A 24,619-nucleotide genomic window follows, 5' to 3' on the forward strand; every position below is an offset into this window, starting at 1 on the left:
TCAGGTTCCCCCCTGTGTAAGCATCTTGGCCACAATACGGTTTTGAAACTTATCCATTTCATGGACACAATACTATTAACCTAACTATGGATATATTTATTTTGTCACTGTTTTCCATTTTCTTTGTTTCTTTCTTCCTTTCTTTGTTTCCTTCCTTCCTTCCTTCCTTCCTTTGTTTCCTTCCTTCCTTCCTTCCTTTCTTTATTTCCTTCCTTCCTTTCTTTGTTTCCTTCCTTCCTTTCTTTGTTTCCTTCCTTCCTTTCTTTGTTTCCTTCCTTCCTTCCTTTGTTTCCTTCCTTCCTTCCTTCCTTCCTTCCTTCCTTCCTTCCTTCCTTCCTTCCTTCCTTCCTTTGTTTCCTTCCTTCCTTCCTTTGTTTCCTTCCTTCCTTCCTTTGTTTCCTTCCTTCCTTCCTTCCTTCCTTCCTTCCTTCCTTCCTTCCTTCCTTCCTTCCTTCCTTCCTTCCTTCCTTCCTTCCTTCCTTCCTTCCTTCCTTCCTTCCTTCCTTCCTTCTTTTCTTTCAGTTTTTGGGTCATACCTGGCAACGCTCGGGTTACTCTTGGCTCTATGCTCAGAAATCGCTCCTGGCAGGCTCGGGGGACCATAAGGGATGCCAGGACTCGAATCATCGTCCATCCTGGAGCGGCTGCTTGCAAGGCAAATGCCCCACCGCTATGCTATCTCTCCGGCCCGACCCCTCACTCTTGACAGTTTTCATGACTAGCTGCTACTGCTTCTTCTTTTTCTTCTGCCAGATCCAGCAGTGTTCAGGGCTTATTCCTGGATCTGTTCAAGGGTCACTTTTGGCAGTACCAAAGTGATATGCAGTCCCAGGGGAGTTGAACCTGAGTCAGACACATTCAATGCAAACGCCCTACCCACTGTACCAGGAATCCTCAAACTGCTGCCTGCTGAGGACATTTATCTGGCCTGTCAGGTGTTTTTGCTGCTGATCCTGTCCTGCTTAGCAGCTTACTCGGCCTGGGCCTGGCAGTGTGCATGTGTGGGATGTTCACTGCACTCTCTGACTCCCCTCCTTCTCTCTGTCCTCTACTCCTCTCATTCTTGGGCAGGCATCCTCAAACTATAGTTCCCATTGAAATACTGGTACATTTGGTTGGGTTTTTTGTTTGTTTGTTTGTTTGTTTTGTTTTATTTTTGGCCCATACTGGAGGTGCTCAAGGGTTGCTCCTGGCAGGCAAGGAACCATGTAGGATGTCTGGAATCAAACCCGGGTCTGTCCCAGGTTGGCCACATGCAAGGTAAATGCCCTACTGCTGTGCCATTGCTCTGGCTCCAAGTTTGTTGGTTTAACTTTATTTGTTCTTCATTTCAAGTGTTATATTTGTTCCCATTTTTGTTTGCTTGTTTACTTCAAAATAAGATATGTGTAGTGTGCATAGGAATTTATTCTGTTATTTTGGGGAGGGGGCCACACCCATTGGCGCTCGAGTTACTCCTGGCTCTGTGCTCAGAAATAGCTCCTGGCAGCCTCCGGGGACCATATGGGATGCTGGGAATCGAAACCAGGTTAATCCTGGGTCAGCCTCGAACAAGGCAAACAGTGCCCTACCGCTGTGTATCTCTCCGGCCCCTATTTAATGGTTTTATTTTTTTTTATCCCTATTCAGTGTTTGTTTGTTTGTTTTTTAAAACAAAAAAAAATGATGGTCTGACCCTCCAACAGTCTGAGGGACAATGAACTGGCCCTTGTTTAAAAAGTTTGGGGACTCCTGTGCTATTCTATCTTCTTGGCCCCTGATGATGAGCTTTAAGTACTCTATAGGAAGATGCAGTTGTGAGTTTTTTATTTTATTTTGTATTGTTTTGTTTTGACTTTTGATTGTATATGGCTTTTGGTGGTATATATGCCTTTTGGCTATATCTGGTGGTGCTTAGGGGCTATGAATGAAGGTCACAGTTGTAGTGTTCATGATCATCTCACCTCAGGAATAGTTGGTGTTATTCTGAGCTATCTCTGACCATATTAACTTTGATTGTTCTCTTTCCAAATTGTAGTTTCTCTGGAATAATAGTTTCTCAGTCCATTCTATACTACAGGAATGAGAAGTGAAGTCCCATCTGTTTGATAGAGGAGTAGCAAAGAATGTGTAGACTTACTTAATACAGCATTGTGTTATTTTTGACTTTGTTTCATAGTAAGATGTCCTGGAAGACTTAATGACTCTTTTATTCTATGCTCTCAATGTGCTAATGTTCAACTCATAAATAGCCTCTTTTTCTCTTTGCCTTCCAGATGACAGTGTGATTCACCTGACTTTCTATTACCTCATGAACCTCAACATCATGACAGTAAAAGCCAAAGTGACTACAGCGTCGGAGCTGATCACGCCCTTAAGTGCAGGGTACTGGGCAGACACTATGGTTGGGTGGGGCTGGGGGAGTCTTTGAGCAGGGCTTCTTCATTCACTTCTTCCCTAAACTGATTCTGAAGAACTCACATCTTGCTGACTTCTATTGTCTTAGTGTGTGTATGTATGTGAGAGAGAGAGAGATAGAGAGAGAATGAGTGTGAAAGAGAGAGGGAGAGAGAGAGGGAATGAGAATGAGTGAGAGATGCTTAGGGGTTACTCCTGACTCTGCACTCAGGAATCACTCCTAGTAGTGCTCAAGGAACTATATTGAATGCTGGAGATAAAACCCCAGGTCAGCAAGGCAAGTGCCTTATTCATTGTACCACTCTGGCCCACTGTTGACTCTATTGTCATGTTCATGTGGCACATAACCAGTATTTAGAAATCACACACTGACTTTTACTCCTGAAATCTGCTACTGCATAGCCCATGACAAAAGTGCATATGGGGCCAAAGAGATAGCACAGCGGTAGGGCATTTGCCTTACAAGGAGCCTACCCAGGATGGACGGTGGTTTGAGTCCCGGCATCTCATATGGTCCCCTGTGTCTACCAGGAGTGATTTCTGAGCACAGAGCCAGGAGTAACCCCTGAGAATGGCTGGGTGTGACCCTCCCCCCAAAAAAAAGGTTAAAAAGGGGGCTAGAGAGATGACACAGCAGTAGGGCATTTGCCTTGCACGCAGCCAATCCAGGACGGACGGTGGTTCAAATCACAAATCCCGGCTTCCCGTATGGTCCCCTGTGCCTGCCAGGATTAATTCCTGAGCACCGCCAGGTGTGACACCCTCCCCCCAAAAAAAGAAAGAAAAGGGCTTTTTTTTTTCGGGCCACACCCGTTTGATGCTCAGGGGTTACTCCTGGCTAAGCACTCAGAAATTGCCCCTGGCTTGGGGGGACCATATGGGACACTGGAGAATTGAACCGTGATCTCGATCTTTCCTTGGCTAGCGCTTACAAGGCAGACACCTTACCTCTAGCGCCACCTCGCCGGCCCCAGAAAAGGGCATATTTAACAGTAGTGAAAAAAGCAGGTCCAGGGAACCCTGAGGATGAAAGAGTTTCACTTAGGTGCTCTCCCCTGGCCTCCCTTAGCCCTGCTCCTTCTTTTTTTTTTTTTTTTTTTTGGTTTTTGGGCCACACCCGGTAACGCTCAGGGGTTACTCCTGGCTATGCGCTCAGAAGTTGCTCCTGGCTTGGGGGACCATATGGGACACCGGGGGATCGAACCGCGGTCCGTCCAAGGCTAGCGCAGGCAAGGCAGGCACCTTACCTTTAGCGCCACCGCCCGGCCCCAGCCCTGCTCCTTCTTGAGTCCATGCTCCATCCACTCATCAGCTGCTGATATCCCACTGAGGGAGATGTAGCCTGGTGCCTGGTAGAAAGTCTCCACTGCTGCCTGATTGTTTGACTTTTACTGGGGATGGGGGGATGTTGGGCGACACCTGGCGGTGGTGGCAGCACTCGGGTTACTCCTGTCTCTGCGCTCATAAATTACTCCTGGTAAGCTTTGGGACCATATGGGGTGCCAGGATTGAACTGGGTCCACATAGTCAGCCACGTGCAAGGCAATTGCCCTACTGCTGTGCTATCACTCTGGCCCCCATAGGGAGTTTTTAGACCCTTCATCTAAGTCTATATCTCCTCCAGGCCACCTTAGCCCCTGTGCTTGAGCTTTGTTAGACTATGCTGGGACACTGTAGATGACATTGACTCTGTTCCCTTCTGACCCCAGCAGAGGGAGCCAGGGCTTGCTCCTGTTCATCTCCTTATCTCCTTGTCTCTACACAGCAGAACTTTGGGTCTTTATATAAGTTCTCTGGCCATGGTGAACTTCTTGTCCTTTTTTTTTTTTTTTTTTTTTTTTTTTTTTTGGTTTTTGGGTCACACCCGGCAGCGCTCGGGTTACTCCTGGCTCTATGCTCAGAAATCACTCATGGCAGGCTCGGGGGACCATATGGGATGCTGGGATTCGAACCACCATCCTTCTGCATGAAAGGCAAACACCTTACCTCCATGCTATCTCTCCGGCCCCATAACCTCTTGTCCTTAATACGGACTGATGCCCTCCAACAACAGGGTCACAGATCACAGTGCATACTTAACTCTAGGTCTTTGCTCATGTTTTCAGAAGCCAGGAGGGGAAGTACTGAAGACTCACTGTGAACCCAGTATACAGCACTGTGATAGGTGTGAGACATGCCACTTCACACTACATGTGTACCTGGCCTTTGAGTTGACTAGTTTCTGATTAATTGTGTTACTTCCTCCTAGTGGTATAGAGAGCCAGTTTAGGCTGGCTCTATAGTTCAAAGGGCTTGATGTTCCCCAGGTTTAGATCCCTAACACTGCTTGGTTCCCCTGTACACTATCAGGTACGGTCTCATAAGGCAGTGGGGAGAGGGAGGAACCAGAGCCATAGCACAGTAGGTAAGGTGTTTGCCTTCCATAGGGCTGACCTGGGTTTGATCCCCAGCATCCCATATGGTCCCTCAAGCTTGAAAGAAATAATTTCTGGGGCCCGGAGAGATAGCACAGCGGCGTTTGCCTTGCAAGCAGCCCATCTAGGACCAAAGGTGGTTGGTTCGAATCCCGGTGTCCCATATGGTCCCCCGTGCCTGCCAGGAGCTATTTCTGAGCAGACAGCCAGAAGTAACTCCTAAGCACTGCCGGGTGTGACCCAAAAACCAAAAGGAAGGAAGGAAGGAAGGAAGGAAGGAAGGAAGGAAGGAAGGAAGGAAGGAAGGAAGGAAGGAAGGAAGGAAGGGAGGAAGGGAGGAAGGGAGGAAGGGAGGAAGGGAAAGGAAAGGAAGAAAAGAAAGAAAGAAAGAAAAAATAATTTCTGAATGCAGAGCATTATTGGGTTTGATCCCGGTGACCCTAGAATACGTTTTTTCAGCTCTTCATTTTGATTTTGTTATTGCATCACACCCAGTGGAGCTCATGAGTTGCTGGAGATTGAACCTGGGTTGGCTGTGTACAAGACAAACGCTCTACCAGCATACTCTAGCTCTGGCCCCTCTGGCTTTCCCATCAGTCAATTAATAAACTCTTTTGGGAAGGTGTCTCCTCAGCATTGCTTCGCTCCAGTCCTGGCAAAACTCAGCCTGGCATCATGGCCTAATTGCTTGGCTCCATGCTTGTACCAGATAATGTGCAGTTCATCTCATGTCAGGAAAACTATGCAGTGCTAGGAATTAAACTTGGGGCCTAAAATTGCTAGACATGTGCTTCGCCTCTGAACTATCTCTCTGGCCACTAATTGAACTATGTTTGTTGTTGTTTTGTTTGGGGGCCACTCTTGGCTCTGTGTTTTTTGGGGGAATCACGTGTGTGCTCAAACCCAAGCTTCCTGCAGGTAAAACTTATGCTCAGCTGAACAATGTCTCCAGCCTTTATTATGTTTTTTGTTTTGTTTTGGGATCACACTCAGTGGTGCTCAGTCTTTTTTTTTTGTTTTTGTTTTTGTTTTTGTTTTTGTGCCACACCCGGCGGTGCTCAGGGTTACTCCTGGCTCTATGCTCAGAAATAGCTCCTGGCAGGCACGGGGGACCATATGGGACACCAGGATTCGAACCAACCACCTTTGGTCCTGGATCGGCTGCTTGCAAGGCAAACGCCGCTGTGCTATCTCTTATCTCTCTGGGCCCTTGGTGCTCAGTCTTACTCCTGTTTCTATGCTCAGGGATCTCTTTGATGTGTTCAGACACACAGTGTTAGCCAGTGCAAGTCGAATGCCATAACCACCTCTCTGGCTTACTTAGGCTTTTTTTGTTTTGTTTTGTTTTTTTGTTTTGTTTTTTTGTTTTTTTTTGGGCCACACCCAGTGATGCTCAGGGGTTACTCTTGGCTATGCGCTCAGAAGTCGCTCCTGGCTTGGGGGACCATATGGGACACCGGGTCCATCCAAGGCTAGCGCAGGCAAGGCAGGCACCTTACCTCTAGCGCCACCGCCCGGCCCCTTACTTAGGCTATTTTAAATAATTTTGTTTGTTTTTGTTTTGGGGCCCCACCCATCTACGTTCAGGGGTTACTTCTGGCTCAGGAATTGCTCCTGGCAGCCCTGGGTACTGTATGATGTACTGGATACCCACTGCACTATCACTGCAACCCCAACTTTAAATAATTCTTAATTTTATTTTATCAGGCTTTTTGTCTGTTTGGGGGCCACGTGCATTGTTTCTCAGGGTTCACTCCTGGTGTGCTTTGGGGACCATCTGGATTGCTGGGGATCAAACTCAGATTAGCTATATCATTTCTCCAGCCAGTCATTAATTTTTGTCACTATGTAGTTTGTTTGGAGGCTATACCCCAATGTTTCTCTGGGGATTGAAGTACCAGGGATTGAATCTGGGCCTCTTGCATGCAGAACACACACACTGATTTTTGATCTCTCTTTTCAGCCCAAGACTCAAAATTTGTTTGCCAATCTGGTTCTCCATGTGAGGCAGTAAAGTGTCTAGAGTCTCCTGAGGGGCGGATGTTAATCTCCAAAGGCACAACTACATATGCTGGGGCTACACCCCAAGTTCAACCCATCCTCTGAGGCTGCTCTTGATGCTATTCCTGGAAACATGGAAGGCCACCCCCTCCCCCAGCTGGGTCTGCTTATTCTTTGTGATCAGATTACTCTCCTTCTCTCCTCCCCCAGCCATTTCTCCTCTGCTTGTCACATTTAATTACAGGCTGAGCTCTAATCATTGCAGTGGGTGGTAGTGGTGTCACTGTCACTCTGCTAAAAGCACTGGGTCACCTTGACTGCTGTGTATTTGATATCTTCTTCTGGAAATGTAAAAGGGGCCTTTTTTGTTATTAGCATGAGAGTTGATCAAAGTGCAGTAGGTACAGCACACTTGTTCTCTCTGGCATAGAAAGGAGTCTTTTTGTGTCTGTGAAGACTTTATTTCTGTTTCTGGTGCTATAGGACTTTGCTTCTTGGGGTAAGTCCTTGTCACCATATAATTCACAAAAAGATAGTTGTTTTTTTGTTGTTCTAGAGTTCTTTGGGATGAACTTAGGAAGGAGAAGGTATGGACATACCAGGTAGTGCTCAGGGTCTAGTTCTGGCTTGGTGCTCAGAAAATCTTGTGCCTTGGATTCAAATTGGATTCAAGGCCACCACGATAGGACAGTGAGGAAAGTGCTTGCTTTGCACATATCCAACCTGGGTTCAATCCCTGGCACCTCATCTGGTCCTGAGCCCCAACAGGAGTGATTCCTGAGTACAAAGCCAGGAGTAAACCTGCTGTGTCTGGCCCAGAAACGAAAACAAAAAACTCCCCAAATCAAACTGGAGTCAGCCGCATACAGTTCAAGAACCTTGCTTCCTGTACTACCTTTTCAGCTTCTGTTTTGCGGTTCTGTTGGGCCAGGTCAGTGGTTAGCAATGCTTTTCCAGTAAGTGATTGAGTTAAAGGTCGAAGCACTGTGTACTAGAGTGCTGGGAATTGACCCCCATAGCTCACACACAGCTGACCTGGGTTCATTCCTGAGATATTAAGCCCCGTACATCATATGATTCCCTCAAGTAGCACCAGGAATGGTTCTAGGAGTAAGCTTTGAGCACTGTGATAGTCCAAAACCTAAAAGAACAAAAGCATCTGCATCACCATTTGAGCCTCATTCCTGGATCAAGGATCCCTGAGATTGATGATGGACTAGTGAGATAGTACAGTATCTTTTTTGTTTGTTTGTTTTTGTTTTGTTTTGTTTTGGGCCACACCCTGTGACCCTGTGACTGTGCTCTCAGAAATCGCTCCTGGCTTGGGGGACCATATGGGATGCTGAATATTGAGCCGCAGTTTGTCCTAGGCTAGTATAAGCAAGGCATACACCTTACCCCTTGTGTCACCGCACTGGCCCCTAGTACAGTATATTATATGTAGTCAAGCTGGATTCTATCCTCAGCACTCAACATGATGCCCAAGCCCAACAGTAGTAATGCCTGAGTACAGAACCAGGAGTAAGCTCTGAGCACTTCCAGGTGTGGTCCAGATAACAAAAAGGTTTTTAAAAATATAAAACTCGGGCCCGGAGAGATAGCGCAGCGGCGTTTGCTTGCAAGCAGCCAATCCAGGACCAAAGGTTGTTGGTTCGAATCCCGGTGTCCCATATGGTCCCCCGTGCCTGCCAGGGGCTATTTCTGAGCAGACAGCCAGGAGGAACCCCTGAGCACTGCCGGGTGTGACCCAAAACTAAAAAAAAAATATATATATATATATATAAAACTCAAGTGGTTAAGAACACTAATGTCGGGGCCGGGCGGTGGCGCTAAAGGTAAGGTGCCTGCCTTGCCTGCGCTAGCTTTGGACGGACCGCGGTTCGATCCCCCGGTGTCCCATATGGTCCCCAAGCCAGGAGCAACTTCTGAGCACATGGCCAGGAGTAACCTCTGAGCATTACCGGGTGTGGCCCCAAAAAAAAACCAAAAAAAAAAAAAAAACAAAAACACTAATGTCAGCTTGAGAAGATGGTTCAAAGAGCTGGAGCATTGAGTTTGGTCCCTTCTAAAGGAAGCTGGTAGGGTCAGATCCCAAGATGTAGAAGTCACTGGTGAGATCAGATCTCAGGTGAATAGAGCACTCAACCGGGGCCAGAGAGATAGCATGGAGGTAGGGCGTTTGTCTTGCATGCAGAAGGATGGTGATTCGAATCCCATATGGTTCCCCAAGTCTTCCAGGAGCAATTTCTGATTGTAAAGCCAGGAGTAACTCCTGAGTGCTGCCCGGTGTGACCCAAAAAATGAAGGGAAAAAAAAAAGTAGCATCAACCAGCCACTTTGGGTGAGCAATTCCATTTGTTGTAGGTGGGAAAGGGATATTTATATTAGGTGGAGAGTAAGGTGTAGACTCTGTGACAGCCAATGGGTAGGATATGAGAGGGGATTACTACAGGATATGTGCTTCTGTCTTTAGGGAAGACAGGATAAAGGGATTAGGGAGAGCAAGTATGTGCTTAGATGATTAGCTAATCCCTGACATCACATAGCACTAGAACAGCCCCCAGACTTCCAGCCAGGTGGTGCACATGGCTCTTCACCAAGCATAACCCCAAGACCATTTCTGACATGCTCAAGGCCTTAGGTTTGACCCGCCCCCTCCAGTACCAATGACTTCCTAGCAGTGGTGGATTCTTCACCCAGTGTCCCCACCAAAAAAAAAAAAGTAATGCAAAAGCATTAATACTACGTGACGTTCATTAGTCACCAGGGAGAGGCACCATTACCAGCCCACATCCCACCTCTGCCATGAGGGAAGGAGTGGACCCGCATTCTCACTGCAGTCTTCAATCTCTTCAGGGATTTGCTATCGCCTGACTCAGTCCTGAGCTGTCTGTATCCTGGGGATCACGGAAAGAAAACTCCAAACCCAGCCAATCAGTATCAGTTTGATAAAGTTGGGTGAGTCAGCAGCGTTTTCTCTTTGAGTCTCTCTACTTTTGATGTTTACAAGTGGCTCATACCCAACCCGGGTTACCAGGGGGCATCCCAGAATGGGAGGGCAAGCTGAGTCAGAAGAGTACATGTGCCCTTTCCTGTTCATTGGGGTGCAGGAAGGCAGGCAGGCAAGGACAGCAAAGGGTGGGTGTTGGGAGCAGAACAATAAGAATGCTTAACATTTTAATTTGCTGAGGAGTAAATCTTTTTGGTGTTTTATTAACTAGTAGGTCTATGAGGTGATCAGCTTCACTGCCTTTTTGTTTTGATTTGCTTATGAGTTGAAGGCTGTCAGAGGAAAAGGAAGAGTGGAAATGGAAGAAATGAAATTCACCTCAGGGAACTGGTGGGACAACCAGGCATCGAAGGCAGCTGGAGCTCAGCACAGCCTGTGGGAGCGAGTTGAGTTATGTCCTGAATACTGCAGAACTGACTGTTGAAATAATTACATTCTCTTCTTTTCTGTAGCATCCTGACCTTGAGAGACTATGTACTTGAGCTAGGTCACCCTTATTTGTGGGTACAGAAGTTGGGTGGCCTCCACTTCCCCAAAGAGCAGCCCCAGGTACGTGCACTGCCTTTCCTCAAAGGGATGCCAGAAAGACTTCTGATAGATGGGCTTTGGGGTCTGAACTCACAGGCTGCTTCCCTTGAGAGCTCTGATTATGTTTGAGGTCTACAAACGTTTAGGTGCCTTGAGCACAGCCCTGTAGGTGAAAGCCCCTGGGCCTTTTGCTTGGGGAAGAGCTCAACTCCAGGCTCCCTAGTCCTGGGTCTTGTGTCTAGAGACAGCAGGTGAGTCATCAGCAGAACCTTGGGGGATCTGGCATTTCCTGGCTTTTCTCACGAGCCAAGCTTAGCCTTTCAAGAACGCATCAGCCTGAACCAGTGTCTGAAACAAAGTTTCTGTCCTGACACAGCAGGGTGACCCAGCTCAGGGGGTGGGTATTCTCTACTGCCAGATAGGCATGTTTTGAAGGGAGCAGTCATGGCAGGAGGAAAGGATCGGGAGCATGGAAATATGTATGATTCCTATCACCCACAGCACACTGTGGTCATGGACCATTCCCTGAGTGCCAGCCACATGGAGACCACCATGAAGTTGCTGAAAACCAGAGTGCAGTCTCGCATGGCCCTCCACAAACAGTTTGCATCTCTGGGTAAGCTGATGTTGGGGCTGTGGCTTGATAACCACCCAGATATGCAGGGACAAAAATGACTGGGCCCTTCACTTGGGTTTCTTAAGTCCTGGTGATAGCCAAGAAGCTCACTTCAGTGATATTGTCAGGACTAGTGGTGGCAGAACTAGTGGGGAGCATTGCAGGCCCATATGACCAGGGATGTTAGGACTGACTTGCCTCCCAGAGGAGGCCAAAGCCACATTGGCTTCACACAGCTCATTCTCGGTCAGTGTATGTCTTTTTTGGTTTTGGTTTTGGTTTTTGGGTCACACCCAGCAGTGCTCAGGGGTTACTCCTGGCTCTACACTCAGAAATTGCTCCTGGCAGACTCAGGGGACCATATAGGATGTCGGGATTCGAACCACCGTCCTTCTGCATGCAAGGCAAACACCCTACCTCCATACTATCTCTCCGGCCCGTGTATGTCTGGTTAATATACATTCACTAGATAGTTACTAGGGGCCTAATTCGTGTCAGCTCCCAAGCCCAGTGCTGGGGAACAAGCACACTCAACAGCCTGCCTGGAGCTCACACCCAGCTCAGAGACTATAGCTGAATGGGGCCCACCCCTTCTGCCTACGCCCAGATCTGCCGAGCTGACATCCTCTGGGATGAGACTTAGACCCTGTGGCTTTGATTGTGATGAATCACTGACTTAAGGTAGTAGTTTTATGGAGTCGTCTCTGTTGACTCATTCGGTAACAATTTGTCAGGGGCTTGGAGTGTACAGTGCATTGCAGATTGGTGAAGAGCTTTGTGATCTAAAGAAATCATTGTCAAAGGACTAGCTAGAGGAAGAGCTCAGCAGGCTGGGGTCCAAGCTTTACATTTAGGAGTCCTGAATTCAGTGCCCTGTTCTGCATGTTCTCTCAGCTTTGCTGGGAACAACTCACTAAGAGCATTGCTGAGTTGGGCCCCAAAACAAGAAGAGGGGCCAGAGTGAATGCACAGCAGGTAGGGCATTTGCCTTGCATGCGGTTGACCCAGGTCTGATCTCCTGTATCCGATATGATCCCCCTGAGCCTGCCAGGAGCAATTTCTGAGCATAGAGCCAGATGTAACCCCTGAGCGCCACTGAGTGTGGCCCCAAAACAAAAACAAACAAGAAAGGAACCATCTAGAAGAAAGGCATTGGTCATGGAAGTCTCTTCTGGAGGACCCCCTCCTCCATGTGGGCCCTAAACTCTCAGGACAGCAGTGCTGAGTTTGATTTGTCCCAAAGTTGTATGACTGTAATCCTGGATGCTGGTAATTGTTCCAGCATATTTGCTTATTGAAACGCCAGCAGGAATTCATCCTGATGCAGTTATTCAGCTCTTTTCCCTTAGAGGAACTGACACAGAACACCTCAGTCCTTTTCTTTGTCAAGGTCAGCCTTGAGACACGGCCCTTTTCGCTGTTTGATCTAATTAAACAGTCACTGAAGCTGAAGCACTGGTACTGGCTCTGCTTATGTTTTAGGGATACTGGCTATTATTTACTTGAAAGCATGGGAATAGCTGGCCTGGATCTGACCCCAGGTTTATGGCACTGGGTTTGGGGAGCTGAACTCCAGGCATATTGACAGGTCTACCTAGAAAACACATACCAGTTGGCAAGTATTAGATCCTCTGGAGGGCCTTGGTGATATTTGTAAGGTTACCATCTCTGGACCTGAGTTCCATCTGTGAAGCACCTGTTTTGCTTCCTTTCAGAACATGGCATTGTACCAGTTACCAGTGACTGCCAGCACCTCTTTCCTGTAAAGGTTGTCTCTCGCCTGGTGAAGTGGGTGACTCTTGCTTATGAAGATTACCTGGTAGGTGGAGACCTGACAGGTCCCTCTAGTCCTGCGGACTACAGGCCCCTGTCACCTTTCAGCTCCTGGCCCTTCGCCTACAAGGCAGGGAACTTGGCCAGAGGATCCAGCAAGGCTCCTCCTTGTTATTGATGACTTCTAGGAGCTACCTTTCACCAAGGACATTGTGGAGGCAGGACTGGCTGAGGACACCAATCTCTACTACATGGCACTTGTGGAGAGGGGCACAGGTAAGTGCTCTGTGGCTCACGCTGGTTCTTGGCCAGAGGGTCACAAAGAGGGAACATGCATGGGACTCACCCGAAGGAAGCGATGAAAGCTTATAAAATCCTACTTGGGAACTAAGCCTACTTAGTGGTGACTTGATCTCTGTGACACAGTCGCCCAGAATCTCCTTCATCCTCACTACAGGTCCTCGGGCTGCCACAGTTCCCTCTCCTGGTGAGGAAATTAAGACATGTCCCAAGCACAGCCTGACCTTAGTGGCTGAGCTCTTGGCCCTTGCATTGACTGCCCTCTCCAGCCAGACCCTTGTCCCTCCCTCTTCGCAGGTCCTGTTGTCACTCTGGAGACAGTGGAAGCCCTCACTTTCCAATTCTCCTGCAGGATACTGACCTGCCAGGGCTTTGTGCCAGAGCCATTCAGAGGGACTGTGGGTTGGAGCCCTATACCTGCCTCACTAGCTCTGGCTCTGCCTGTAGGGTCTGATTTGCTGGGGCTCAGTCGACACCTCAGAGCCAACGGAAGTGTCTAGCTCTAAGATAGTATTAAAAACTTCTGGTATTGGGATTTGTCATTGTAATTTGGTTTTGGACCCACTCCCAGCAGTGCTGGGGCTTACTCTTTGTGTTCACTGATAACTCTTTATAGGGCTGGGTGGGGTGGGGCGGGTACCATACCATGCTAGGGATCAAACCTGGTTGGCCGCATGCAAGGCACAACTGCCTTACCCACTGTGCTATCTCTCTGGCCTCGCAACATCAACTCATGAAGCAAGTGCTCTAAAACAGCACCAACCTTGCTGCTTCCTAATTTACTTACTTTTATAATTTATTTCCCTTCCCTTCTGTAATTGTGGCATTGACTAGAGGTTGAATATACTTGGTTGTGGGCCTCACAAAGTGGGTTTTGATGTTTGTTGTGGGTCGTGTACCTGGTTTTGATGTTCATACATGTGCTTGCTGAAAATTACTTTTTATTTGTGCCTTTAAAAAACTATTTGGGGGCCCAGAGAGATAGCACAGTGGTGTTTGCCTTGCAAGCAGCCAATCCAGGACCAAAGGTGGCTGGTTCGAATCCCGGTGTCCCATATGGTCCCCCATGCCTGCCAGGAGCTATTTCTGAGCAGACAGCCAGGAGTAACCCCTGAGCACTGCTGGGTGTGGCCCAAAAACCAAAAATATATATATATATATTATTTGGGGGTCAGAGCAATAGTACAGCAAGGAGGATACTATCACTCTAGTGATAGTAATTCATTGAAAAGCACCACTTCTGCTTTCTTTTTTTTGTTTGTTTTTGTTTTTGTTTTTGGGTCACACCTGGCAGTGCTCAGGGGTTACTCCTGGCTCCATGCTCAGAAATTGCTCCTGGCAGGCACGGGGGACCATGTGGGACGCTGGGATTCGAACCAATGACCTTCTGCATGAAAGGCAAATGCCTTACCTCCATGCTGTCTCTCCGGCCCCCACTTCTGCTTTCTAATTAAGCACATGAAAATATAATAAATGTTAGTAAATATTCTAATTCATAAATACAGTAAATGTGATCATTAAACATTTCACTAAATACATGTGAAATTTTAGAAATTCAGTTTACAATTTAGATGAATAAGGGAGTAACATTTAAAAATATAAATCCTTATATGATTTTACAACAGATCAATTAGGAACTTAGTTGTATCGATGAAAGACAGGAAATTATGGGTGGAGTGGCTCAAGGGATATGGCTCAATTGATAGACTTCAGGGGCTAGAGAGAGATTATAGCAGGGCGGGCTCTTGCCCTGAAAAAAGTGGTAGAGCTCATGCCTTCTATGTCCAAGTCCCTGAGTTCAATCCCTGGCACCACTTATAAAATACATCTGCAGCTTAGTGATAAATCAGCAAGACCTAAATCTGCCAGGAACTAAGTGTGAACCCCAGTACTCTACAGCAAGCACCGCCAGATGTAGCCCTGGCATCCCCCAAGCACCACCAGGGTGTCCCACGCAGGTGCTACTCTGTGCCACGTGCCTGGTCTGACATTGAACCACGCAACCCAATTGTCCATATCACTGAGAAGGACTCTGAAACACTGTTTGAGAATCCTCCCTTTAAAAAACTCACACAGAGGGGCCGGCGAGGTGGCGCTAGAGGTAAGGTGTCTGCCTTGCAAGCGCTAGCCAAGGAAAGATCATGACCTCGGTTTGATCCCCCCCCCCTATATGGTCTTCCCAAGCCAGGGGCAATTTCTGAGCCCTTAGCCAGGAGTAACCCCTGAGCATCAAATGGGTGTGGCCCAAAAAACAAAACAAAACAAAACAAAACACACACACACACACAAAAACTCACACAGAAGTATATGCAGACTGTTAGGACTGACAAAAACAGTATGACAGTAGAGAAAGAAATCACCTTTTATTAGAATGTTAGAAAATTTTATTCTCTTTTTCTGTTATTTTACTTACTATTGGCTCAGAGTCTTTCATAAATAACAAAAAAGAAATAATTTGCTTCCCCATAGGTAAAGAAGATCCTTACTAAAAGCATAAACTATAACTAGAAGAAACATGACTATGCCCCCCAAAGAACACTTTAATGGGGACTGGAGAGATAGCATGAAGGTGGGGCGTTTGCCTTACATGCAGGATGGTGGTTCAAATCCCGGCATCTCATATGGTCCCCCAAGTATAGAACCAGGAGTAACCCCTGAGCGCTGCTGTGTTTGACCCGAAAAGCAAAACAAAACAAAAACACACACACACATTTAAATGATTCTGAACACCATTTGCAAACACCAGGCAGTTTTGATTAAACTCAGTGTTGCTGCTTTCTAACTTTTTGATAGAAGAACTAACTTTCTGGAATTAGTCTCAGCTTCCTTCTCTATAAATGGAGCTGGTAATTGTGATACCCATATGATTTTATCATTGTTGGATTGAAATAAAGTACCCAAGGACTTAGCACAGTGCTTAAATATAGTAACTAGTCAAAAAATATTGACTATTTGAAGAAAATTTTTTACATGACAATACATTTTTTTAAAAGGAAGATAATATTGGGGCCAGCGAGCTGGCGCTAGAGGTAAGGTGTCTGCCTTGCAAGCACTAGCCAAGGAAGGACCTCGGTTCCATCCCCGGCATCCCATATGGTCCCTCCAAGCCAGGGGCAATTTCTGAGCACTTAGCCAGGAATAACCCCTGAGCATCAAACTGGTGTGGCTCAAAAACAAACAAACAAAAAATTGTAGTACATGCATATAATTTATAGTTGAAATCTATAGCATTATATGCCAACATCAATATGGATTTTTTTTCCTAGGGACTAGAGAAAATATTCAGTATTGACAAGCAGTATTATTGAAAGAAAAAAACAGTATATCTGGTATATTTTGAGTCTGGAAAGATCATACAGGGGTTAAGTCACTTGCTGTGCACACAGCTGACCCAAGTTCCATTCCCAGCACCATAAATGGTCCCTCAAAGCAGTGCCAGGAGTAAATTCTGAGCATAGAGCAAGGAGTAAATTCCGACACTGCTAGAGAGCATCATGTGTGTTTCTCTATCACCATCACCACCACCAAGACATATTTTTGTCAGAGGAGTAGAGTGGGCAGCAGGACAGTTATGGAACTTTTTTTTTTTTTTTTTTTTTTTTTTTTGGTTTTTGGGTCTCACCCGGCAGTGCTCAGGAGTTACTCCTGGCTCCATGCTCAGAAGTCGCTCCTGGCGAGCACGGGGGACCATATGGGACGCCGGGATTCGAACTGATGACCTTTTGCATGAGAGGCAAACGCCTTACCTCCATGCTATCTCTCCGGCCCCTTTTTTTTTTTTTTTTTTTTTTTTTACAGTTATGGAACTTTAAATTCTACAACTTGGCAGAGATTCGCACTAAAATCTCTGAAAATAAAAGCAAAAGTTTGTACTGAAAAGTATTTAGCTTTATGGGCTTATTATGGTGAAACATCTGAGCCAACTTAAGGTCCAAGGGGGAACATGATTGGCAAACTGGGTTTCAAAACTGACTTTCTTCTTCTCTTCCTTCCAAGCCAAACTACAAGCTGCTGTAGTTTTGAATCCTGGATACTCTTCTTTTCCACCCATCTTCCAACTTTGTCTGAACTGGAAAGGGGAAAAAACCAACAGCAATGATGACAATATTCGGGTAAGACCCTGCTGGGGCTGATGGGGGAGAAGCAGGCAGCTCCTCAGTAAGGTGGATATTGGCAGGATTTGCTGTAGCCGAGGGGGTCCATGCTGGTGTAAATCCCAGGACTAGGCCTGCCAGATGTGTGGAGTTAGCTGGGGCTCTTTGGAACTAATAGAAGAGGCAGCCTAGGACCATTTAGTTACTTTGCTAACCTGAAAAAAACCATAGGGGGCCCGGAGAGATAGCACAGCGGCGTTTGCCTTGCAAGCAGCCGATCCAGGACCAAAAGGTGGTTGGTTCGAATCCCGGTGTCCCATATGGTCCCCCGTGCCTACCAGGAGCTATTTCTGAGCAGACAGCCAGGAGTAACCCCTGAGCACTGCCGGGTGTGGCCCAAATACCAAAAAAACAAACAAAAAAAAAAACATATGAATACCTGCCTGAAAAGATTATGGTCTTGGGTGGAGCCAGAGAGGTAGTACAGTTGGTAGAGCACTTGCTTTATCTGCAGATGACCCAAATTCAGTTTCTGGAGCCTGCCAGGAATGACTCCGGAATAACGCCAGATATAGTCCTAAACCCAAAACAAATATAAAAGAAAAAATGTAAAAATATTATAATCTTAAGGGGCTGGAGAGATAGCATGGAGGTAAGGTGTTTGCTTTGCATGCAGAAGGACGGTGGTTTTAATCCCAACATCCCATATGGTCCCCCGTGCCTGCCAGGAGCAATTTCTGAGTGTGGAGCCAGGAGTGACCCCTGAGCGCTGCCGGGTGTAACCCAACCTCCCCCCCCCCCAAATTATAATCTTGGGACCAGAGAGAAAGCACAGCAGAAGGGCATTTGTTTTACACACAGCCAACCCAGGATGAACTAGATTTGATTCCTAGCAACCCATATGGTCCCCCAAGCCTTCCAGGGGCGATTTCTGAGCACAGTGCCAGGAGTAATCCCTGAGTAATCCCTGGTTTTGGCCCAAAAACCAAAACAAAGAACAAAAATAAAAGATATAATCTTGGAGCTGAAGCAATAATACAGTGGTTACGGCATTTGCCTTGCATGCAGCTGACCTGGGTTCAATCTTTGATACCCCAAATGGTCCTCCCGGCCTGTCAGGCATGAACCCGGAACACGAGGTGTGGCCCATAAAGCAACACCACAAAAGATTATAGTCCTGGGGTCAGAGAGAGATCATATTATAGAGTTAAGATGCTTTCCTTGAGAACTGTAGCACTCTGTGGTGCTCTAAGCGTGAACCCTGAACACAGATCTAGGTAAAAGTCCTTTAGTCAGTACCATGGCCAGGGCTATTAGTTGGAACTTGTGTGTGCACTGACCCTGGAGCATCTTTGAAGCTTAACACCTTGGTCTTAGATCTTATCTTGAAATTTCTTCTTCTCACACCTCCCTCTACTTATCTATAGGCACAAGAGGCATAGAAAGTTATCAGTAGGAATTTGGAGGGCCCCATTGTCATAAGGAAAGAGACCTAAGGTCAGGCCAGGTCAGCCTGGTCAGGCATGGCCCAGTGCCTGCAGAGGCACCGGTGGCAGTTCCTGTGGAGCCAGGGGCCTGCTGGTCTGAAGGAAGTGCTGAATTTCTGGTTCTCCTTTCAGGCCATGGAGAGCGAGGTCAATGTGTGCTTTAAGGAGTTGTGCGGCCCGCGGCCCAGCCACCAGCTCTTGACCAACCAGTTGCAGCGACTGTGTGTGCTTCTGGATGTCTACCTGGAGACCGAGAGCCATGACGACAGTGTGGAGGGGCCCAAGGAATTTCCGCAGGAGAAGATGTGCCTTCGGCTTTTTAGGTACAGGGTCGGTGTGAATGTTGGTTTTAGGAGCCTCCTCTTCTGGGGCCTGTATACCTTGGGCTGAGATCAGAGTCAGGCGTGCAGAGCATGGTCATTCCTCCATGCACTTGTCTCCATTCCTGATGGAAGTTTGAGTCCTGCTGCCACCATCTCTGGGGAGAGCTGCTCCCTCCTTCCTGCAACTTTCCCATAGCCCTTTTCCTACCAGCACCGTTCTTCACTGTTCTTCACAAATGCTTCTGGTGGGCCACCTATAGAGTATGCAGCAAACTTTGGGTTTTGGACCATATCAGTGGAGCTTGGATCACTTCTGGAGAAGCTTAGGAGGCCATCTGGAGTCCAGGTTGGGCTCAGTAAAAGTAAGCACACTGCCTCTATACTATTGCTCTGGCCCAAAGAAGTGTTACCTTTTAATTTGTGACTAATAGGGCTAGCACATGAAAGACATCCAGAGTAGTTCTTAATAAATGGGCAGGACTGCCGGTCTTTGTATTTAGAGTATCCAGACTCAGGGCACTTCTGACTACTTTTCCTTTTTCTCAGATGTTGGCTCCTGCTTTTCTCTTTTATTTCCTGACTCATGTTTTTTTAAAAGCTGGTTTCATAGCATTAGTCTACTTCTTGGCTATCTCTTCCATTTTGAACCTGCAATTGGGCAGAAATAGGTCTGGAAGGGAGAAGGACTAAAATCCTCTTCTCATCAGAATATGTCCCTATGCCCTGTCGGTCTAAGAGTACTGCATCTGCCCCTCAGTGTATTCTCTGACAGCCAGTCCTGTCTGCACCAGCATCCCCCCTGCCTGGCTGGCACCTCCACCTGGTCTGGTTCTTTGCACTGTCTGATAGCAACCCGCCTCTTCGTGGCTGCTGGACGGCCGAGGTGTTTTCTCTGGTGTTGGTGCCTTCCCAGGCTAACAGTCAGTCCCTAATGGGCTGTGTGAAACCTCAGCTCCTCTCACTGTCTCAGTCCACATCAGCACATAGCCAGGTGGGAACTCTCACACTACCATGTTCTTTTCCTGCTATCTGTTAGGTCCATGAAGACCCCACGTTCTGTAGGGCTAAGCTCCCCAGAGAGAAAATGTTGGGATGTGGCACCTCTGATGACTCGAGTCCAGTTAACACTGTGGGAGCTGGCATAGAAGAGCCTGTTATTGACTTTTATGTCCCCCAGCATGTATATATGGATTACATATCGCTGGGAGTGACTGTGCTAGAGCCCTTGACAAGTGCTTGCAATCCATCCCCCCACCCCCACCCCCACCCCAAAAGAAAAAAAAGGTAGGAGCAATAGTATAGCAAATAAGATGTTTGCCTTGTACACAGCCAACCCAGGTTCAGTCTCTGGTATCACATGTGGTCCCCTAAGCTTCCAAGAGTAATGTCCCCCCCACCCCCGCAAAAAAAAAAAAAAGAAAAGAAAAAGGTGGCATCTCACCCTACATCTTGTTCTGCAAGCTGCTTTTCTCAAAGTTCCTCTTCCCCCTCTAACAGCTTCATAATATCCCTTGTGTGACTGAACCATAATTTATTTTATCAGTCCAGAAGGCCTGGTATTAACTGCTCTCTCCTGTGTCTCTAGGGGTCCTAGCAGGATGAAGCCTTTTAAGTATAACCACCCTCAAGGATTCTTCAGTCATCGCTGACTGCCCTTTCGTCTCTTCCCCCAGAGCCCCATCCAGCCCACTGCACTCTGCTTCCTGCTCCGGCCCACATGTAGTTCTTGATATTCTCTAACAATAGAGTTTTTTATTTTTGGCCTATTAAAGTGTCATGTGACCAAGTGGCTTTTGTCGTGCTCCTTGGGGAGGGAGGTGTCTTTGTAGTCTGGAAGGGCAGGACGGAGCTGTGGTACAGTGTGATGTGTGTGGAGAAGCTGACCCTGCTGACCAAGAAAAGCTGAATGTGAAAGATTCTGATTCTGCAAAGATTGTCCTCTGGAGTCAGTTATTGTGATGTTTGTTCCCCTAAGTCCCTGCTCTTAGGAGGTAGGATGGGAAACCCTGCTCAGTAGAGCCCCCAGAGCAAAAGCTTTTCTATTGCCTAGTCTTGTCAGTATCTGATGGCCAGATTTTTTTGATTGTTGCAAGTTATAAACATCTGACTGCTGGACTGGAGAGAGTACAGCAGGTAAGGCAGCTTGTCTTACACATGGAGACCAGGGTTCATCCCTCAGTACCCCATTCATTTCCAGAGCCCACAGGAGTGATCCCTGAGCACAGAGCCAGGAGTAAGCCCTGAGCACCACCAGATATTGCCCCCCCCCCCTCAAAAAAAAAAAGAGAATATCTGCAACGTAGATGGAAATATATCACACAGGACTAGAAATCTTGCAGGATTTCCTGAAACGGATGAGAGTGCCTTGGCAGAATCAGATGCTGCTGTCTAGTGAAGCACTGGCAGAGTGACTCCAGGTAACAGCTAAGGCAGTTCTTTCTAATAGGGTACTTTTGAAAATAGCAGGTTGCTACTCAGAAGGTTAGGAAGATTCCTGAGGAAATAGGTAACACTATGTAAAATAATTTTTTAAAAAACTGTCTAAAAGAAAAAGGAGAGAGAAAAGAAAACTGCCACAGAGGCAGGCAGGAGGACGGGAAGGAAAATGGGGACATTGGTGGCAGGAAATGTGCACTGGTGAAAGGTGTTGTACATGGTTTGACTGAAAGTCAATTATGAATAACTGTAATTGTGAAAAAAGAAACTTATGAACAACCTTGTAAACCACAATGTTTAAAGTAATTTTTAAAAATAAAAGAAAATAGGGGCTGTCTCTCGATAGCATGGAGGTAAGGCTTTTGCCTTTCTTTTTTTTTTTTTTTTTTTTTGGTTTTTGGGCCACACCCGTTTGACGCTCAGGGGTTACTCCTGGCTATGAGCTCAGAAATCGCCTCTGGCTTGGGGAGACCATATGGGACGCCGGGGGATCGAACCGCGGTTCGTCCTACGCTAGGGCTTGTAAGGCAGACACCTTACCTCTAGCGCCACCTTCCCGGCCCTGGCTTTTGCCTTTCATGCAGAAGGATGGTGGTTCGAATCCCAGCGTCCCATATGGTCCCCAAGCCTGCCAGAAGCGATTTCTGAGCGTAGAGCCAGGAGTAAGCCCTGAGCGCTACTGGGTATGGCCCAAAAACAAAAATAAAATAGAATAATGAAGGGGCCGGAGAGATAGCAGAGCAGTAGGGCGTTTGCCTTGCACGCAGCTGATCCAGGCCCAATGATGGTTTGAATTCGAATCTTGACATCTTGTATGGTCCCCCAAGCCTGCCAGGAGAAACTGTGCTCAGAGCCAGCGTAGCCCCTGAGCACTACCAAGTGTGACCCATAAAACACACACACACACACACACAAAATATAGTGAGAAAAGTAAAATCATGCAAAATGACTTAATTCTGTAAAATTCAGTCAGGTGTGACATAAAGCATTATCATTTGTGAGGCAAGCAGAGAAAGACCCTCGTGTCATAAAACCAAGAGAAGGGATGGGAAAAGTAATTTTGTCTGAGTTTGACCACACCGAAGCAGCTCAGAGAAGATTGGACCCCTTAGAAGTTACAGCACGGGACAGTGCAGCTCTAGATCAAGCTGTGTCTGTTTGGGAAGGGAGGCAGAACAGTTGTTGGTGCCCACAGCCACTTCTCCAGATAAATGGTGCTGGAGAAGTGTGGAGCACTCTGTAGCCAGCCACAGACCTTGCCTCCCACTGTAAAAGTTCTATGCATGTGACCCTTTCATTCTCTCATTTGCCATTGTTAGCTAGTCAGTGTGAATGAACCTACAGTCAAGAAAAAAAAAAAAGTTACAGCAGGAACAAAGGCTGGGAATGGAATGTCAAAAACCACCCCACTACCTTCAACACTCCCCGAGGAAGTGGAGCACTTCCAGCACCACACAATCCCCATTGGATCTACAGACTCCCTAGGTAGAAGCCCCATGAAAGTCAGCTTGGAACAAAGGAAGGTCTTCGCACAATATCCTATCTCCCCTCTTGAGATGTGAACTTTCATACTTTGGTTCTCTTAGCCTTTGGAGAAGCCTGCATTCTCCCTGGAGATACTCATATCTTCTCCCTTCCCTTCCTCAGTACCTCCCGAATAAAACATCAGTCTCCTGAAATTCTTTTTTTTTTTTTTTTTGGTTTTTGGGTCACACCTGGCAGCGCTCAGGGGTTATTCCTGGCTTTATGCTCAGAAATCACTCCTGGTAGGCTTGGGGGACCATATGGATGTCGGGATTCGAACCGATGACCTTCTGCATGAAAGGCAAACACCTTACCTCCATGCTATCTCTCCGGCCCCCTGAAATTCTTTTCTATAAGATAAGGCAACAGACTTGAAAAACCTGGGTAAGGTCTAGGACTGACTTTCATTTCCTGTAAGAGCAGCTCTTCAATCCCACAAAGGGCAAAAAACGAGTGGATGTCAGGTGCGGCTTGAGGGCTGCCTAGTGGGGCTGTGGAAGTTCTCACCAAGAACTTCATCAGTTCTAGATTTATGCAGCTACCTCCAGGGTGACAGAGGTAGGGAGAAAAGTGGTCAGTTCCTGCCTGGGACTGCTACCTCCTCTCCGCATGTCACCCTAGGTCTCCCTCCATCATAATTTATGTTAGAAAAATTATACTATGTACCCCACACCCACAAAACTATAAAACAAAAACAGTACTTAGTTCTCTATTTTAAGGAATGAAAATATAGGGGCCAGAACCGTAGTACAGTGACTACTATCTTGCATGTGGCTAGCATGGGTTCAATCACCAGCACCCAGATGATTTCCTGACCCTTACCAGGCATGATCCTTGTGCACTGAGTCAGTAAGCACCAGCAGGTGAAGCCCAAACTGAGGTGCCCCCTCTCCCATTCAGGGGGGGGAAAATATATATATAATATATATATTATATATATATATATAGTTTTGGTTTGGTTATTGGGTTACATCCAGCCGTTGCTCAGGGGTTACACCTGGCTCTGTGCTCAAAAATCGCTCCTGGGGCCGGCGAGGTGGCGCTAGAGGTAAGGTGTCTGCCTTGCAAGCGCTAGCCAAGGATCAGGACCTCGGTTCGATCCCCCGGCGTCCCATATGGTCTCCCAAGCCAGGAGCGACTTCTGAGCGCATAGCCAGGAGTAACCCCTGAGCATCACCGGGTGTGGCCCAAAAACAAAAAAAAACAAAAAAAAAAATCGCTCCTGGCAGGCACGGGGGACCATATGGGATGCCAGGATTTGAACCACTGTCGGTCCTGGGTTGGCTGTTTGCAAGGCAAACGCCCTACTGCTGTGCTATCTCTCCAGCCCCATATATATAGTTTTGTTTTGGGACCACACTTGGCAATGCTGAGTTTAATCCTGGCTCAGGAATCATTCCTGGCTGACCTGGGACCACATATACTCATACACATATGTGTGTACTTGTATGTATATATAACATATATGTATACATACATATATGCATGTATATTTGTGTGTATATATTTTTTCCTTTAGTAATTGATTTACTAATACCAGGGATGGAAACAAGGAATTCACACATAACAAGGCAAGTGCTTTACAAAATAATCCTTATTATTGGCCCATAAGAAATGAAATAGTGACGATGTATAAATATTTTTTTTTTTTTTTTGGTTTTTGGGTCACACCTGGCAGTGCTCAGGGGTTATTCCTGGCTCCAGGCTCAGAAATTG

The 24,619-nt window shown here is 46.9% G+C and overlaps 1 protein-coding gene across 4 annotated transcripts in view; it reads left to right on the plus strand.

Moving 5' to 3' along the window:
- THOC5 (THO complex subunit 5) overlaps positions 1-20,733 on the plus strand; it is a 44,824-nt gene extending 24,091 nt beyond the window's left edge. For 2 of the 4 annotated variants that reach the window (XM_049788970.1, XM_049788972.1), the window contains 9 exons: positions 2,256-2,364; positions 9,669-9,770; positions 10,275-10,371; positions 10,852-10,966; positions 12,682-12,785; positions 12,928-13,015; positions 17,036-17,151; positions 18,753-18,943; positions 20,529-20,733. In XM_049788970.1, coding sequence (XP_049644927.1) covers positions 2,256-2,364; positions 9,669-9,770; positions 10,275-10,371; positions 10,852-10,966; positions 12,682-12,785; positions 12,928-13,015; positions 17,036-17,151; positions 18,753-18,943; positions 20,529-20,592 — 986 coding nt within the window. In that variant the 3' untranslated portion in view covers positions 20,593-20,733. Of the gene's footprint in view, positions 1-2,255; positions 2,365-9,668; positions 9,771-10,274; positions 10,372-10,851; positions 10,967-12,681; positions 12,786-12,927; positions 13,016-17,035; positions 17,152-18,752; positions 19,783-20,528 lie in introns of those variants that run through there. The other 2 variants (XM_049788969.1, XM_049788971.1) reach the window with 1 other exon arrangement.
- Positions 20,734-24,619: the final 3,886 nt, after the last annotated feature.

The sequence above is a fragment of the Suncus etruscus genome, chromosome 15 (assembly GCF_024139225.1).
Source record: "Suncus etruscus isolate mSunEtr1 chromosome 15, mSunEtr1.pri.cur, whole genome shotgun sequence".
Classification (NCBI taxonomy): Eukaryota; Metazoa; Chordata; class Mammalia; order Eulipotyphla; family Soricidae; genus Suncus; species Suncus etruscus.